This window comes from Drepanopeziza brunnea, assembly GCF_022702325.1.
Source record: "Drepanopeziza brunnea f. sp. 'multigermtubi' strain 214-2 chromosome Unknown ctg7, whole genome shotgun sequence".
NCBI classification, from domain to species: Eukaryota; Fungi; Ascomycota; class Leotiomycetes; order Helotiales; family Drepanopezizaceae; genus Drepanopeziza; species Drepanopeziza brunnea.
In genome coordinates, this window is record NW_027094070.1 from 436,304 (window position 1) to 453,744 (window position 17,441).

The 17,441-nt window shown below is 50.3% G+C and overlaps 5 protein-coding genes across 5 annotated transcripts; 4 read left to right on the plus strand and 1 right to left on the minus strand.

Annotated features, from left to right (window-relative positions):
* Positions 1-1,134: 1,134 nt before the first annotated feature.
* On the plus strand, positions 1,135-1,477 carry L3040_004670 (uncharacterized protein; the record flags this gene model as incomplete). Its single annotated transcript, XM_066156285.1, has 2 exons — positions 1,135-1,327; positions 1,380-1,477. 2 exons carry the CDS (start codon positions 1,135-1,137, stop codon positions 1,475-1,477), a joined length of 291 nt encoding a protein of 96 aa, XP_066011704.1.
* A 62-nt stretch (positions 1,478-1,539) lies between these two features.
* On the plus strand, positions 1,540-3,298 carry L3040_004671 (uncharacterized protein; the record flags this gene model as incomplete). The annotated part of the gene is made up of 4 exons (XM_066156286.1): positions 1,540-2,051; positions 2,153-2,249; positions 2,325-2,500; positions 2,563-3,298. 4 exons carry the CDS (start codon positions 1,540-1,542, stop codon positions 3,296-3,298), a joined length of 1,521 nt encoding a protein of 506 aa, XP_066011705.1.
* Positions 3,299-6,187: 2,889 nt separating this feature from the next.
* On the minus strand, positions 6,188-7,616 carry L3040_004672 (uncharacterized protein; the record flags this gene model as incomplete). Its single annotated transcript, XM_066156287.1, has 4 exons — positions 6,188-6,423; positions 6,486-6,502; positions 7,224-7,293; positions 7,478-7,616. 4 exons carry the CDS (start codon positions 7,614-7,616, stop codon positions 6,188-6,190), a joined length of 462 nt encoding a protein of 153 aa, XP_066011706.1.
* A 4,574-nt stretch (positions 7,617-12,190) lies between these two features.
* Positions 12,191-13,771, plus strand: L3040_004673 (uncharacterized protein; the record flags this gene model as incomplete). The annotated part of the gene is made up of 3 exons (XM_007287994.2): positions 12,191-12,332; positions 12,384-13,343; positions 13,392-13,771. 3 exons carry the CDS (start codon positions 12,191-12,193, stop codon positions 13,769-13,771), a joined length of 1,482 nt encoding a protein of 493 aa, XP_007288056.2.
* Positions 13,772-15,069: 1,298 nt separating this feature from the next.
* L3040_004674 (uncharacterized protein) lies at positions 15,070-16,558 on the plus strand (the record flags this gene model as incomplete). Its single annotated transcript, XM_066156288.1, has 3 exons — positions 15,070-15,275; positions 15,433-16,038; positions 16,093-16,558. 3 exons carry the CDS (start codon positions 15,070-15,072, stop codon positions 16,556-16,558), a joined length of 1,278 nt encoding a protein of 425 aa, XP_066011707.1.
* Between the last annotated feature and the right edge of the window lie 883 nt (positions 16,559-17,441).

Consider the following 17,441-nt stretch of genomic DNA (forward strand, 5'->3'; position numbering starts at 1 on the left):
TAAGCTTTGACGTGATTACAGATGAAACATTCCGTCCTCGTCGGCAAGGCACATCAAATGATTCAACAAAAGAGATTTGAGGATCTATAAGAAGTGGGAGTTCCTAGGTGCCGAACTTCAGATAATTGAAAGTGAGCGTATTCGTTGGACCTCGCTACGGTTTCGATCTAAGTACAGCACATTTGGAAGCTCGAAGTCGGAGTTCTGCACAGCTTCGAGCTATCTCAAATAGTTTTTGCATTACACTTTGGCTTTCGGTAAGGGATAGAGGAACGTTTGAAATGCTTTTAGGCACGGCCTTCATGATGAAGCTGCGGGATCCCACACAGACGTAAATCCGCCTCCCGCGTCAAAGGAGCCCGCAGACCTGGATACCTGACCCAACACTACAGCCCTCAGTGTCCGTGAGGGATTCTATACGGGAGTGGCCAAAATCACTTCCTAACAATTTTACTGTTTGAATGGATGAATGAGTGAGTTCTAAAGAGAAAATTTCATAGATAGTATGAGCAAATATTTCGATTAGCCTCTCGATTAGATTTGCCAAAGTGTTACATCTTGATCTGAAGAGAAATGATGTATCGTAGGGTGGTCTGGCCTGGAACTTCTTCGAGTATATTAGTAGTAATTTCGACCTAACCGTGCGCCAATAAATTAAGCTGTCGGCAGCTCTTTTTCGCAGCGCGGTTACGGGCTTGGGATAGAGCTTTGATGATGACGTAGGCAACCTTCGAGATGCTTACTTTCGCTTAGCTTCCGTACTGGCGACCCTCGGGTCTCAAATCGCTTCATTCGGTTAGACCCTAAACGACTATCACCAGTTTATACGGTTTATACGTACGGTTTATACCGCGGTACAGGCCTAAGTATTACCCCTCGAGGGTGCCTCAAAAGTTTAGTTTCCACTTTAAACCCCCTGTTTTCCCTACCCTCGAGGGGTAATACTTACGCCTGCGACGTAGTATTACGGTTTATAAGGTTCATACGGTTTGTAAGGCTCATACGGTTTATACTGTAAGGTTAATCAGGTTAATAAGGTTAATAAGCTTCATACGATATTCAAAAGGGATGGCGACTCCCGCCCTTCGCCCCGATCTCCTTTTCCCAGAGAGACGGATTTGTACAGGCGTACCAATGAAAGTTGTAGCACTTCAACTTCAAAAGTACGCATCAAGAGGTACCGCAGGGTCAATCGCGGTCGCACCGAGCGGAAAATATATCCACCAACCTCGATCACGGGAGGTAAAATATACGCGCACCAACCAGCGGATCAACAACTGCACTGCTGAAGAGGCCTGGGATAAAATTGTACTCGAATCATTTTACGGTAGATCCTTTCCGTTCCGTTTCCATCAATCACCTTTTGCTAATCCAATTAGTCCGGGCAAACCTGTGCCATACCGCACGAGAGCTTAGTGCCGTGGATAGAAAATCTTCCCGTCGGCTTGGTGCTCTTGGAGCTCTTGGTCTATCCTGAGATTTTTTATATAAGAATCTCCACGCGGCATCCTTCGACGTGGCCATCAGTCTTCTCCAATCATGTTTTCACGACGCAACCTCCAACGCAGCAGCATACTCGCGCTGGGGCTTGCGGCCACTCGCCCTTTCGTGGCCGCCGCTCCATGCGATATTTACGCTTCCGGTGGCACGCCGTGTATCGCCGCTCACAGTACCACTCGGGCTCTGTACAGTGCCTTTTCGGGCTCTTTATATCAGGTGAAGCGCGGCTCCGACAACACGATGAAGAACATCGCCCCGGTCGCCGCTGGCGGGGTGGCCAACGCGGCCGCTCAGGATTCCTTCTGTTCCGGCACCACCTGCCTGATCACCATCATCTACGATCAGTCTGGAAAGGGCAACCATTTGAAGCAGGCTCCGCCAGGAGGCTTCAAAGGCCCGGAATCGAACGGCTACGACAACTTTGCTAGCGCTATCGGCGCGCCAGTCACGCTGAACGGAGCAAAGGCTTACGGAGTCTTCATTTCGCCCGGGACGGGTTACAGTAACAACAATCCAGTGGGGACAGCCACGGGGGATGCCGCAGAGGGGATGTAAGCAATACAGTCTCGTGCTTTCTAGAGAAAGACGAATCGTCAAGTCTCTACAGACATATCGAAGAATGACTGGCTGACTCCGAGAATCTCGCTTATAGCTATGCGATCTTGGATGGAACGCATTACAACGGTCTGTGCTGTTTCGATTACGGGAATGCCGAACTGAACAGTCACGATACTGGCAACGGCCACATGGTAGGTAGATTTCTCCTATTCTCGTCTTGGAACCCTTCTAAAAAGGAAATTTCTGACTCCCCCGTGTCTTTTCAGGAGGCCATCTACTTTGGCGACAGCACTAGCTGGGGCTCAGGCGCAGGGTCGGGACCATGGATCATGGGCGATTTGGAGAACGGCCTGTTTTCGGGCGCTGGATCTAAAGTTAACGCTGGTGATCCGTCAATCAAATCTCGCTTCGTCACCGCCATCGTCAAAGGGAAGCCGAACCAGTACGTCGAGCGTGCCCAACCCTCCCCTGGATCCAGAATGCAATGCTAACACTTACACCAAGCTGGGCAATCCGCGGTGGAAATGGAGCCTCGGGGGGCCTCTCCACGCACTACACCGGCGTACGCCCAACGGCGCCGGGCTACAACCCGATGAGCAAAGAAGGGGCCATCGTCCTCGGAATCGGCGGAGACAACAGCGTGGGTGCCCAGGGCACTTTCTACGAAGGGGCGATGACCTCCGGCTACCCCACGGACGCGACAGAGAACTTGGTGCAGGCTGACATCGTGGCTGCCAATTACGCCGTCACATCTCTGGTCAGCGGCCCGGCCTTCACCGTGGGAGACTCGGTCTCGCTCCGGGTCACCACCGCGGGATACGAGACGCGGTATCTCGCCCACACCGGGACGGCCGTCAACACCCAGGTCGTCACCTCGGCCAGCGCGACCCTGCTCAAGCAGCAGGCCTCGTGGACGGTCCGGAAGGGCCTGGGCAACAGCGGCTGCTACTCGTTCGAGTCCCGGGATACGGCCGGCAGCTTCCTCCGGCACAGCAACTTCGTGCTCCTGGTCAACGCGAAAGACGGCACGAAGAGCTTCAAAGAGGACGCCACCTTCTGTCCCCAGTCGGGCCTGGGGGGCTCGGGGAGCTCCATCCGCTCCTGGAACTATCCCACCCGCTACTTCCGCCACTATGATAATGGGGGCTACATGGGCACCAATGGGGGGATTCACTCGTTCGATGCTGCGAACTCTTTCAACGCTGACGCGACCTTCGTGCCGATCAAGGGCTGGGCCTGAGTGAAGCCAAGGCTTTCTTTCTTTCTTCCTTTCTTCCTTTCTTCCTTTCTTGTGCCGATCAATCTTTGTATATACATTTATACTTTTCCCATTGATGAAATACTTTGGGGTAGTCAAGGTATGGGAGTATGTAATAACCCTGCCATGGAAATAACACCTCTTTACGACCTATCATTCCCAACATCTATCGAGTCGGCCCCGGTTCGGCCATAGCCTCCCTCACGTGCAGAAATAGCTAGCTCACTTGACCTTGAGAATCTGATCCGGGCCGCCCACAAACCGCCTCTTTGCAACGCTGACCATACCGGAAGTATACTGATCGATATCCAAGAACACCCACCCCTCTCATGAAACCTCCCTCACCCTTGCTCATCTCTCTGCCATCCTCTATCCTTCATCATCTCATCGAAAACCCCATCCCCCTCCTTCCTTCTTCTTAAAGTAAGTAGAAGTAAACCCAAAACTTATCGACGATCAAATCTGGAATCTAGACGGACATATACATACATATATATATATATATATATATATATATATATATATATATATATGTAAGTATAATGCGTACAAAGAGAAAGGAAAGAGAGAAAAAAGAGAGATTCCCTCGGTCCATCTTGATCCTGATCCTCGAAACCCCCCCCAAAAAAGGGGGAAAGAAAGACGAAAGAGAGGCAGCTTTCAGCAGACAAGATCAGAATCGCAAAATACATTCACAACTTACGGGCTCGCCCTTGGACAGGGTGCAAATTCCACTCGAGGGGAGAGAACACAGAAACAGAATAGGATAGAATAAGGCAAGAAATGGGGAAAGCGCGGGAAAGGGGAAGAGGGGGAAGTGAGGTAGGTTAGTTCTAAGCGAGCGGTAGGCTAAGCTAAGCTAAGCTAAGCTAAGCTAAGCTAAGCTAAGCTAAGCTAAGCTAAGCTGATCGATAGGTAGGTATTACAGTCACCTACTACCTCTTAACTGCTAATGCATACGTAAAAACCATTTATTCATATATATATATATATATATATATTTATATACCGGTACTACTATCTCGCACCAAAACTCTTGACAACTGACAGCTCCAACTCCCTCCAACTATAATCTTGGAAAGGGAAGCAAGAATCATTGAAGCCTGTTACTTGATCGTAAGAGATAGCTTATGAGTAGAGGAGGGATTTCATCTCCGATGATTGATTTAACGGAGCTGATTAGAGCGGGGAAAAAAAAAGAAGAAGAAGAAAAAAAAAAAAATGAGAAAGATGGCTTCCGCTTCACTTAAGAAGAAGTCTTGGGCCCCCCCAAAAAAAAAAAAAAAAAAAAAAAAAAAAAAAAAAAAAAGCGACTTCGAGCTTTTATCTTTTGCATCTCGGACGCTTTGAAGGAAGAGGCTTGCTTCTCTTACTTGAGGAGCGTACGGAGTACACGATAGGATCTGTATCCACCTACCACACTACACCCAAATCTAACCAGCTGAAGCTGGGATCTCGAGATATGATAACTACGACCTACTCTACAAGTTGGTCATATCAGAGAAGAATGATATACTACGCATGTTAGAATCCTCCGTGCTATTCCCCTTTCAGGTATGCTACGCGTCAAAAGTAAGAATGGTTTTCATGCTACGTAAGGTGGCAGTCAAGTTAAGGCGTCGAGGCATGCGGGAACACGGTTCTACGACTACAATGTTCGAGGCATTGGAGTTGATTGAAGCGACCTCTGCGTAGAAAAAGGTCTGAAGCCGTACAGGGCTACCCTATTTAGTGAAAGAGAATTACTTTGTCAAGCAGAGTTCAATAGATAAACTCTATATAATAACTTATGATCGGTGTCCATCCTTCCAAGTATTGCTAAATGTTGCTTTATAGTACTAGTACTTACAGTAAAGGAGTAAAATTCGGATCAAACGGCATTTCTACTTTACCTGACCTATCTTTACTGCTTGGCCGAGCTCTTAGACTTCGCCAAAATGCTGTCTTCGAAGCCACTCCGTACGACTTTATCGAAACCTTTCTTACGAAGGAAGTAGTTGGATAGAATCAACTTCTCTTTCGCACCCCAATTGGAATCGGGTCCGATCCTTAGTAGGGCATCGTCAAGATCACGAGTATAATGCCGTAGTTGGGCCATCTTGGGGCCTCCATTCGGACACCTCGAACCCCAGATGAACGCCTGCATATCAGTTTCTTTCGCTCTCTCCCTTCATTTCCACCTAGCTTCGACCATTGACGATCGGTAAGATACTTAAGTAGAGACACAGCCACAGCCCCCCAAAGCTTGACTATCAATAAATCATCCGTAAGCGAATGCATGCGTTTCACCGAGGGGATGTCTGCAAAGAGACTAGAAATGGCCAACGGCTCTCTTGAGTCACGACCGAAAAAAATATTTTCCCCACCGGGAGATCTCTCCTTCTCCGTCCGCGGAGATGATGACGCCGATTCATCGACTACCCTGAGATGGGAATTGCATCCTGAGACACACAGGCGAGGATACCACTAACAACGGTGGAACGGAGCAACGGAAGCCCACCTATCTTGCCGCCTCTACGCCTTTTTAGCTCACCAGGAAGGGAACTTTTCGCTCCTGACACTCCTGGTCACATACAGCTTTCTTCTCCTCGCCGATATCGTGGGGTCCAGGAATCGAGTCACATGGGAGGTCACGCCTACCAGCTACGCCGATCACCACTGCTGTCCTTCTCCATACCTCGGCGAACACTGCTCAATCCCTCATACACATTTCCGCTCACGCGCCCCTGTCCCGTACGTCCGGCATCCGTTACCCGTTGAACAGTAGCACAGCAGGAACAGGGCAGGATGACGCCCGGTAGAAGTTTCCATGCGGAAACCCGTGACTCTTGTGACCTGTGGAGGCGGATGGCTGCGTGAGAGTTGATGTTGCTATAGAGATAGCGACGGGAGAAGGTGAGTGGAAGGTTCCGAGTATTGGATGGTGTTCACAACAAGGGGTCCGAAAGCGTGAATTGTGTGCGTAGAGATTGAGGAATTGGAATTGGCCAAAGTGGACGACAGGATAGCTCTGGACGTGGCGAAGGTGATGGATGTGACCACCGTGGCGACAATTCCGAGTGAGACCCGCTGATTTTGTGAAACTGGTATGCCTTGAACGGTAGTGCCTGCATGTTGCTCCCATGTGAGGTGGTGAGGTGAGGTGAGGTGAGTTGGAGTTGAGACTTACAAGTAAGTTGAGTCTGTCTGTCTGTCTGTCTGTCTCTGTCTCGAGATCCACAGACGCCGTCAGCCGATGGTATGGCCAGATCCCATCACATCTCGCCCCCTCTCATCTCGAATCGCGCCCGTCTCCCGCGAGAGCGTACAGCAATGAACAACCTCGGCGACCCGAGTCAATCTAGTGAGAATAGGTAGGTACTTGAGCCATCCCATTTCTCATAGGGTGACCGCCCCTCGCGGGCCCTCGCATCATCTTCCATTCCACCCAGTTCGTCCTACGATCACAACAGCTGCTGCTGCCACCAGCTCGTATCGCACAACAGGGTGTGATCCCATTCCTAGCCCAGAAGCCGTTTTTTTTTTTTTTTTTTTTTTTTTTTTTTTCATTTAAATTTTTTTTTCCATCCCAAATCTATTCGGTAGGACTGGCCGGCATGGCAGCTTTGTGTTGTGTACTGTGCAACGCGGATTAGTGGTAGGAGGGTGGGTGCGAGCTGCAAAGATGCCTGCTGTCGTGGGATGTCGTGGGATAGAAGGAGAGGCCATGCGTTACGGTTTTCGCTGAAGCGGGCCGGGGGTGGGTATAGAGATGCGGGGGGTCTGTCGATATTCAGGATCTGATCGAAGAGACGAGACGAACTGGGTTCTCGGGATTCGACAGAGCAAGGGGACGGGATTGATGAGATTGATGAGATTGAGATTGAGAGAGTGTGAGTGTGAGAGTGAGAGTGATACTTTTACGGACCGGGCCAAAGGACATCTCATGATTCTCATCCCCATCCATCCCGTCGCATGTTTGGAGAGCAAGGGCTGTTCTGCACGCATGTATAAGCACATCGTACACCAGAACACCAGAACTCTAGAACTCCAGAACTCCAGAACTCCAGAACTCCAGTCCTACTCCAGTACTCGTACACCCACCACTCCGTACACCCACCACTCTGTACACCCACCACCATCCTGCGGACAATAAACAAACAATAAAATCACAGGACGGACCGATTTCCTGGAACATCGTCGTCACCCCAACAGCCACGCTGTGCTCTCTGTACCCTCTGTACCCTCTGTACCCCTCGAGTTCGGCCGGACCAGCAGGAACAAAAGAACGGTATCGAGGACTCGTTGGATCCCATCCCATCTGGAGGATTGATGACCTGCCTGCCTATACCGTACCTGTCCCCAGCTCCATCCATCCATCTATCCACCCACCCACCCAAGCCTCGAGACTCGAGCCCGCCACGAGGAAAAAATCATGATCGATCGGGATTCGGTACGGTAGACGATAGGCGATGGCCGATAGTCGATAGTCGATAATAGCTTTGTTTGTTGCTATTGCTTTCCCCGTGATGGATAACCGCTCTGACTCTGTTTCGCGTTAAGAGACACACGGCCGACACGAGCGAAATAAGGAAAATTGCTAAACAAAGTTGTCGCATCTAGAAGAAGATCGGCATCGTAATGTCGTTGTCTGCAGGTCTGGATGCAATAGCTGCATCTGAACACACCCCGGATCTGAATCCGGATTTCCCTCCCTTTCCTGCACAGCCAGCCAGCTACTACGTAGCAAGCCAGCCAGTCTGATAGACAGACCATGCATGCATAATATACGGGCATACATACAGTACATACTACGTAGTAGTATGTACAAGATTGAGATAGCTATCGGGTTCCGGTCACCCCGAAAACCAGCAACCCGGTACTCAACTCCCCCAGCACCCAATCGGTCCCATCTGTATCGTGGTACAGATATCTGCAAGGTCAGATGGGGAGTTACAACTTATTAGGCAGTTGTTGTGTTATTTGTTATACGTAAAAGCGGATAATGATCTGTGTATGCGTACAATTCGCCTGTTAGCTAGCTAGCTAGCTAGCTACCTCCGTCCTTATCCCTATCCTTCTTAGACGATACAACACGACACAACTTAACCTAAGCGAGGTCGGCACGCAGAGAAAAAGCAGCACAACAACATGTGTTGTTGCACTTTGGTATTGTATCGCCTGCTCTACTCCGTACGCCTAGCTTCGACCGCTGCCAAGTCGAGAGCCCTGACTCAGTACCCATGCCATGCCTCCGAGATCCCCCCGTAGTTATGCTTCTTTTTTCTCAGACATCCTTTACTTACTGTACTTACGTACCTTGGTCGTCGTAGTATATATATAGTAGCAGATAGATTTAGCACGGAGTAGTATGTATGCACTTTCCATCCTACCAGTGAGTTGTTGTACGTAGTACATCTGCGATAAAAACAGAGGTAAATCCCCCCCACTCCCTCCACAAACTCAAAAAAAAAAAAAAAAAAAAAAAAAAAAAATTACCTACGGACGTGCTGCAAAGAACCCATATTGTTTGTTAGATTAGACGAAGGATCCTCAGCCACGTTTTTTCTTTCCTGGCGTCGTGGGCGTAGCGTGTAGCGGAGCGTAGGGTAGACTAGGTAGGTACCTACTGTTACTTCTGTCGAGTTAGGTAAGGGTACCTAGTCAATACAGCTCTGTTTATTTTGATTGGCGAGAGATACTACTGTACTACTGTACTACTGTACTTGCAATAATCATTGTTGTAGTACTACCTACGTACATAGAGCAGCGAGGGAAGCCAAAACCCCCGGGAGCATTGGTTGCACATACGTGGAGGAAAGGGGAGAGAGGACGACAACTACTCACTACAACTAGGTACCGGTGCTAACTACACTACCGTAGGGAGTAGAAACTCGACAAAAATGGCGTGGCGCGCCGGGCTACTACGTACTACTACCGGTACCAATAAACTCTGTTGATGAACTGATCAGTGCGTTGGTTATTGACTGCGCAAAAAGGCCAGTGCAACTGCTCTCGAAACTACGACGTCCCAGGCGTAAGTATTACCCCTCGAGGGTAGGGGAACCGGGGGGGTCTAAAGTGGAAGCCAAACTTTTGAGGCGCCCCCGAGGGGTAATACTTAGCCCTGTACCGTGGGTACTAGTACTACGTACTACTACGTACGTACGCACGTACGCTGGAGCCACAATTGATATCTCTTGACCAATTAGAAGAGTCAGATAGATACAGGCAAGTGACGTCGATGGTGTCAAGTCAACAGCCAGCGCCCCCGCGCGCGCCACTCCGATGAGTTTTTACTCACGGAGGGTATCAGTATCGGTATTAGCATCAGTATAGTAGCGAATTCGTGGAACCTTGTTCTCCTGCTTTGGCTCTTACTCCGTGCGGAGCTCACTCATCTAGTGTATTCATCGTTGATTCGGGATGCCGAGGTATACTTCAATTGCCCACAGATGTGTACGGGAAGGGAGAGAGGGATGTCTCACCAGGCCCCATGCGCTCTCTCTCTCTCTCTCTCTCTCTCTCTCTCTCTCTCTCTCTCTCCCCCCCTCGGTGATTTGCAGCATTGAGAAATTCGGAATGCCACCGAGCGTGGAAAAGAGAGCCGACAGACGGACCCATATTTACAGCTACGACCACCACCACCACCACCCATGTTTACTTTCCCAGTACTGCAATTTTGCGTTTTGCGTCTCCATCTTTGCTTCTTTTTTTCTTTCTTTCTTTCCATTTTTGCTTCTTCTAGAATTTTTTTTTTACACTTTGCACTTTGCACTTTGCACCCTGCTCCACCATGCTTGCTTTTCTTGACCTTTCTCTCTCGGTCGCTCGTCTTCTCATTTTCTCCTTCTTTTGTTTTCTTATCTTCTTGATGGATCAGATAACTATACCCGAAACGGAACGGCTTGGGGTTCGAGGGGTGGGTTTGGTGCGTGCAAGCTAGCAAGTAGGTCAGGTCAGGTCAGGTCAGGTCCTCTACGGTACTCATTCACGTACTTACTCACTGTACGGATGCGTACTGGCAGTTAGGTGGCTGTTGGCTGGTGCTGTGCTCTGAAGAAAGAAGGCCGAGGGCAGGCTAGTACTGACAAAGGCTCGAAGGAGTTCTTTGTATGGGAAAAAAGGTTTGCGGAATGTCTGCCCATGCCACGCGCCGTCCGGCACCCCTCCCCCCTTGTTCGGCTCCGCTCCGGGGAACTTGGGAGCCAGGGGGATGCTGGGAGGGCCTTTATTTACTCTTGTACGAGTAAGAGATACTACTAGCTGTACATACTCAATGCGCGCTAGGCTGGGAAGGCCTTTATTTACTCTGTACGAGTAAGAGATACTACTAGCTGTACAAACTCAATGCGCGCTAGGCTGGAAAGGAATATATATATATATATATATTTCTCTCTCTCTATAAGTATATTCAGTCGTACGGATAGGACGTGGTGTATGCGTGCAAGCACAACTATTGCGTAGCCAAGGCAGCGTGGAGGCACGACATCTTACGTTAGATGTGGATGTACTATGTATGTACCGGCATCGGTACTGCAGATGTGAAATCCGTACCGTACAATACGGAGTAGGTATAGTAGTTGTACGTGGTGTACACCACACCGTCAAGCCATGCCGGATCGAAAGGTGCTTCCCTTCTACCTACTAGCAACAATGGCTACCTCACTGTCCGTCGATGTCTCACTTCCCGGATGCGTATGACACGACACGGTGCGCCTCCAATTGCCATACTGTTGATGCATCCGCCGAACCACATGCTGCAGGCATGCAGGAGGGTATCGAACGAGGTACCGTCACCCGTTCCGTATGGTAATTGCAGGTATAATATAGCACCACCGTCTTACCAGAAACGGGAAGCTGTGATCTACTTTGACCTTTGACTTTTTGGTTCTTTGCACATATATATAGTAGGAGTCGGAGTCGGAGTAGGGAGTTGGGATGACCACGAATGGCCTCTGCTAAGAGGTTGTACTTACTACGTACAACTACTACTACTACTACGTACTTACTATAACTCACTATAACTATAACTATAACAACGACCTCTCTCCTATAGCCAAGCCGACCTGGTAAAGGTTAAAGTTAACGTCGCTCGCTTCGGTGCCCTGACCCCCATCCGGCCAATCAGATACCCCTATGCCCCTATGTTCTTATCCCCTTAACTCCTTATGCCCCCCCCATCGAGACCCGGAATCTCAGACCTCAGGATTGGAACCTGGACCGACTTGCCACGCTTCCCTACCCGGACCGCCACTACAAGACTCAAGTACCGGCCTCCCGTCAGTTAATCGGCTAGTCAGTCAGTGTCTGTCTGTCAGTATCTGTCAGTCAGTATCTGTTAGTCAGTATCTGTCTGTCAGTTCTGCTTCAGCTTCAGCTTCAACCTCAACCGCAATCCCAGCCCAGCTCAACTCGATTGAACTGGACTGCACTATACTACTACACCAGACGACACCAGACTACACCAGACTACACCAGACTACACCAGACTATACCAGACTACACCAGGCTGCGACTGCGACTGCGACTGCATTGACTTGTATTTCATTCCATTCATTCCATTGTCTGTCTATCTGGATCACTCACTCGCTCGCTCGCATTCAGCATAAGGGCAGTGTTCGCTTATGTGGGCATCTTTTGCCGCACCCTTAATCTACGCCCTTCTTGTTGTTCTTTAGCCCAATCCATCAGACTTTCTTTCTTTCCCTATCCCTATCCCTCCTCTACCCCCGTTCCCCGTCCTCGAGCCCCCCCCCCCCCCCCCCCCCCCGAGCTCTGACCAATTCGTTCATCGAGCCTCACACCTCCTCCCCCGCGCCGAACCACCCCCTTCTATCGCTTCTGCTTTCCTGCTACTTCCATCCAAGTCGCTCTCTCACCCGCACTCGCACAATGGCCTCCTCTTCTTCTCATATCTCCCACGTCTCCCACGTCTCCCAGGGCCTCCCGACCGGTCTTTCAAATGTCCTCAACAAGCCCGACGACCAGCGCGATTCCGCCTACTACTCTTCCAGGGACGCCGCCTCGAGTAAACGTAAGCAAGGTGTGTTTCCACGCTGTGCGAGTCTCACTAACCGCGACGCAGATAATTCCACCCAGTCGAGCAATGGCAATCCTTACCGTGAATCCTCTTCCTCCACCCCTTCTCCCATTTCGAATGGCCTGAACACACAATCTCTCAATTCTCCTACCTCGGGCACGATGAGCGTGGCTTCGATTGTCTCGCCGACCACCTACCAAGGCTACCCGCATCAATTCTACGATCACAACCAACAGAATGGGGACCCGCGACGCGAATCAGTCGACAGCAGATTGGGTGCGAACTTTGGTGACTTGAAGTTGACGAGTTCCCCATACGCAAGCGCCAACCCCTCCACCACCTCCTTGCAGAGCACACTCGCCCAACAACGAAACCCCGGCTCTGCTCACCCCGATCGCAACTCCGGCCCTTTCCGTCTCTCCAGCGGCTACCAGCCTAATTACCAACGTCTACCAGACGGCGGCACGCGCAATGCCCCCCAGATCACTGGTCCTGCGTCGGGAGTGATTGCGCGAGCCCCGGAGCCCACTAGGGGTCAGGCTTGGGCTTTTCCGGAGGAGGAGGTGAAGAGAATTCCATCGGGCTCGAGACCTAATGATGATAAAGGCAACCGCCAAGGCACCTCATTCTTCGACGATTCCAGGCGCAACTCGTATGCCGACTCGGTCGCCAGCAGTCAATACAACGCTGAGTCCCGTCTCCCTGCTGGCCAACGACGCTTGGATGAGGGTACCCCGGTGTCTGATTACCAAACGGAATCGTCCGAGTTCCAGATGAGCACCCACCACCATAGTTTGCAACATAGGCAGCTATCGGAATTGCAAGGCGATGGTGACTCTCCTAATAGCTCCCAACCTTACTCACGTACTCCCGAACTGCGCGTTTCTCACAAGCTCGCTGAGCGTAAGCGTCGCCTCGAGATGAAGGACTTGTTTGACAACCTGAGGACATTGCAAAGCGTCGAGCGGGGGGCCAAGGCTTCAAAGTGGGAGATTCTGTCCAAGGGTATGGGCTTCTATGTCTCAAAGTAGGATGTGGCTAATCAAATTCCAGCAATCACCGAGCACGAGCGTCAAACCAAGGTTATTGACGATCAGAAGAAGCAGCTCAGTCGAGTGGAGCAACGCCTTGTCCGATCAGAGCAGGACCTTGACATCTCCAGACGTGAGGTCCAAAGTGTCAGATCGGAGAATGCGCAACTTCGAGCACAGTTGGCAGCTATCCAAGGCAGTGGCTCTGCGGTCTCGTACCATCAACCTACCCCCCCGGTCCACCAGCAACATGGCTACATGCCAGGTCCCGAGCAGCAAGTCCAGCATCCAGCTCAACAACAGCTTCCACCTCTGCGAAACATTCCTGGTCCTGAGGTTATGAACGGAGTTCAATACCATGATCAGCGAACCAACGGGTACCGCGCAGGGGATCGCTTCTAAACTCTCTCTTGACTCTACATGTTGCTTGTATGACGTCCCTATTGTTTCTATGTTGTCCAATCCGACTCTGCCACATGGCCCACTGAGGCAGGCCTGCATCCAGCTTAGATGTTCACCACGCGGCCATGCCCGTTTTCCTTTCGAATTGATCCTGCGCATCTCTGAATGCACCTCGACATAGGCTAGGCCACTGTTCGTTGGCTCTGGATGCAACAACTTCGCTTGTCACCTTTTCCGCCTCTGGTCGGTTTTCTTCTTCGATGCGCCAATACCCCCGGTGGCTTTCGCTCTGACGCTCTCGCCTCTGTTCTAGGGACTTGGCCTTTATTTTCTTTGTTTTCACCCAGTGTGTGCGGCGCTAGCAGGGCATTACAACGGCGTTAATGAGTGGTCATGTATTCCTGTTCAAACATATGTATGTTCACGGGGTGGGGAGTGTGGATCATGAGATAATGTTTTGCTTGAGGCTCTGCTTTGGCTTCATTTATGGACCGCAAAAACCGAACGAAAAAAATGGCGGTCTAGGATATGGCACGGCGTTCGATATACCCCTACGCGCGATTCTCTTCTCTCGCTCTCCCTCGATTAGGAAGTTCCATTTCTCCGAAGAAGAGACTTGGATATGATGGGAGATGCGAAGTGGATGTATGTGTATGCATGCCTGCATGCTTGCTCTGCTTGCTGTGGTTGTTAAGATAGTGTTAGGAAGGTGTCGCTGCTAGGGCTCAGGCAGTGGTCATCCGATAGATCAAGGAAATCTTGAGGTGGCTAATGAAATCAAGAATCAAGAATACTTGCATTTCTGAATAGGTGAAGATTGCCTGTTTTCAAATATGTATCCCGGGATAACGTTCTGGGTGCTAAGTGAGGCGCGGTACAGGATGCACAGAAAGGACGAGAGAAAAGCGTATCTTGCAAAGGCTGAGATTCCGGCTCTATTAATGAGTACTGGAGCGCCTACATGGATATCTGAAAGTGAAGAATACAAGCTTGCTTGCTTAGGACGAAGGAGCCTCGAGGTGTTGTCCCATTCCATGTCGGTCTTGGATGTTGATAACCACTTGGACATTCTCTGGAGAGGTTCTGTACTGCCCAGAGGGCAATTATTGACCGACTAGATTTCCAGTTACATGATATTCTTCCTATCTTAAGAAGCGATTGTTTCTTTTTTGAAAAAAAAAAAAAAAAATTTTTTAAATAAAAAGGATGAAATGAAAAAGGGGGAGAAAGGAAACTGGAACAAAGTAGCGGAGGCTATGTGTTGAATTGATTGCCCTTTCATCCAAGCTTTTTCGCTTATGCAAAATGGAAAGGAGGTGGAGGGCTCGAAGCAGACTAGCGGGCTCCGCTTTTTCGCCATCTGGCTCTCCCAAAACCCTGAAGGAGAGGAAAAAAAAAAAATTGAGAGCATCAGCTTCAATCCCTCCCCAACCCAACACTCTCAACACCACAACAGACTTCGAGAACTACATCGACAAGTCTTGTCATCACCATCTCTCATCATGTACGTATGCTATGCTCTAATCTGTTATCCATCGGATAAATTGCTGTGTCGAGTTCGAGGCGATGGCAGTGGGCGATGATGGCCGATGAATCTGTTTGATCCGTCTCTCGAGCCCTCCATTGACAGTTGAGTGATCCTGCTAACGCCCAACACCCAGGCATCTCATCAAACGTACCGCCTTCCGCGCTGCATCTGCCGCACCGCAGATTCAGGCCCGCAGCCTCACCTCCGCCCCATCCCCCTTCGCTCTCCGCAACAAGACCCAAGCCGCCATCTCGCAGTTCCAGGTCGCGGCTCGCAAGTTCAGTGACGACGCCGAGAATGCCGTGAAGAGAGCAATGGAAGCTGCGTCTGCACCTGAGGGCTCAAACACTTACACAGGTGGCAATGCAGGTGGCTTCGGTGGCTATCCTCCTAGAGAGCCGAGACAGTACGAAGACAGACGCGGCAGTGGGTCCTACGGGGGCGATCGTGGGGGAAGAGAACCCTATGGACGTGGTGGATACGGGGGCGGACGCGGTGGACGTGGTGGCTATGGTGGCGATCGTCCATCGTACGGAGGACGTGGAGGTGGAGGTTCATCCTATGCTGATCGCACACGTCCTGCTTATCCGGAGCGTGTACCACCTGCGCCGTCGAATTCCATATATGTGGGTAACTTGCTCTTCGATATCACCCAGGAGGACATACAGAGGGAATTTGAGAGCTTCGGTCCGATCAAGAGTGTCACGATTGCGTCTGATAACCGAGGTTTGAGCAAGGGGTACGTCGCCATCTCCCGTTTCCTTGTTCTAAAATCATGTTAACGTGATCACAGATTCGGCTACGTCGAATTTGAATCCATCGAGCAAGCCACCGCCGCAATTGAAGGCAAGAACCAAGCTGTTCTCGAGGGCCGCCGCCTCGTCGTCAACTACATGAATAAGAGCCAACGCTCCCCCGCCGGTGCAGAGCCCGTCAACGAGCCCTCCAAGACCCTCTTCATCGGTAACTTGGCCTTCGAGATGTCTGACGCCGACCTCAACAAGCTTTTCCGTGACATCCGAAACGTCATCGATGTCCGAGTCGCTATTGACCGCCGTACCGGCCAGCCCAGAGGATTCGCTCACGCTGACTTTGTCGACGTTGAGAGCGCGATTAAGGGCAAGGATGCGCTGCTTGGAAAGGAGGTCTACGGACGTACCCTGAGAATTGACTTCAGTGCCGGTATCCGGGACAGAAGAGGTGATGGAACCCCGCCTAGAGACACTCGTGTCGATGCTCCTGGAGGGGCCGAGGAATAGATATCTCTCCTCTGACTCAACGTAGCCAGATTTTAAGGTATGCTGGGAGCAAAGTGTACGATGTGCGTGGGTAGAACTGGATGAATCAGGGCGTGCGAGTGTATGAAAAAGAATTTCGGAGGGTCGTTGCGTTGTTCTTCAACTCCCCTTGTCTTAAAGCTCGGTTTATCACTTTTATTGTAAAATAACTCCGGAGGATGTTCTTTTTCTACCTTCTCGGAGCCCGAAAGAATGGCTGGCAGCGTAGAAATCGCAAATGGAGACTCGAGGGGGAGATGGGGGGGCAACGGGGTTTAAAGATCTAGGGATGATAAGAAAGAAAATAGTGTGTGTGAATGTGTAAAACTCCTCTCTCACTCTCCATCTCTTTTTGTTCCAGTTTCGTACGCCTAGCAATTGGTACCACATACTTGTATAGCATAAGATCTATAATGCGTGCATATGACCACGGGATGCGGATTCTCTCTCTGGAAACGACAACTCGGATGGGTAGGGTAATTAATTGTGAGGCAGCCGCTAAATCAGTGAAAATCAGGTGGAACGGCGGGCCGCCTCACGATTAGGTAGGGTAGATCGAATTATGGTCATCTAGTCGGTTGGTTGATTGATTGATTGATTGAGGTACGGTATGTACGCGGTGATTAAGGTACGGTACCTACCTACTTACTACAGTACTGTAACTTCTGGTAGCCGATGCTGGATTCTCTCTCCGAAAATCAAACCTCGGCATCATTATTTTTACCCTGGCTTACACCGTACTCACTCCGTACTTACTACTATGTGAACATTTCCCCACATTTGACGGCACACACCCCCCACAACCCCACCCTTCTTACTAGGTACGTACTGTACCAACCAACCTAATTCCCGTACTTGTTTGTTC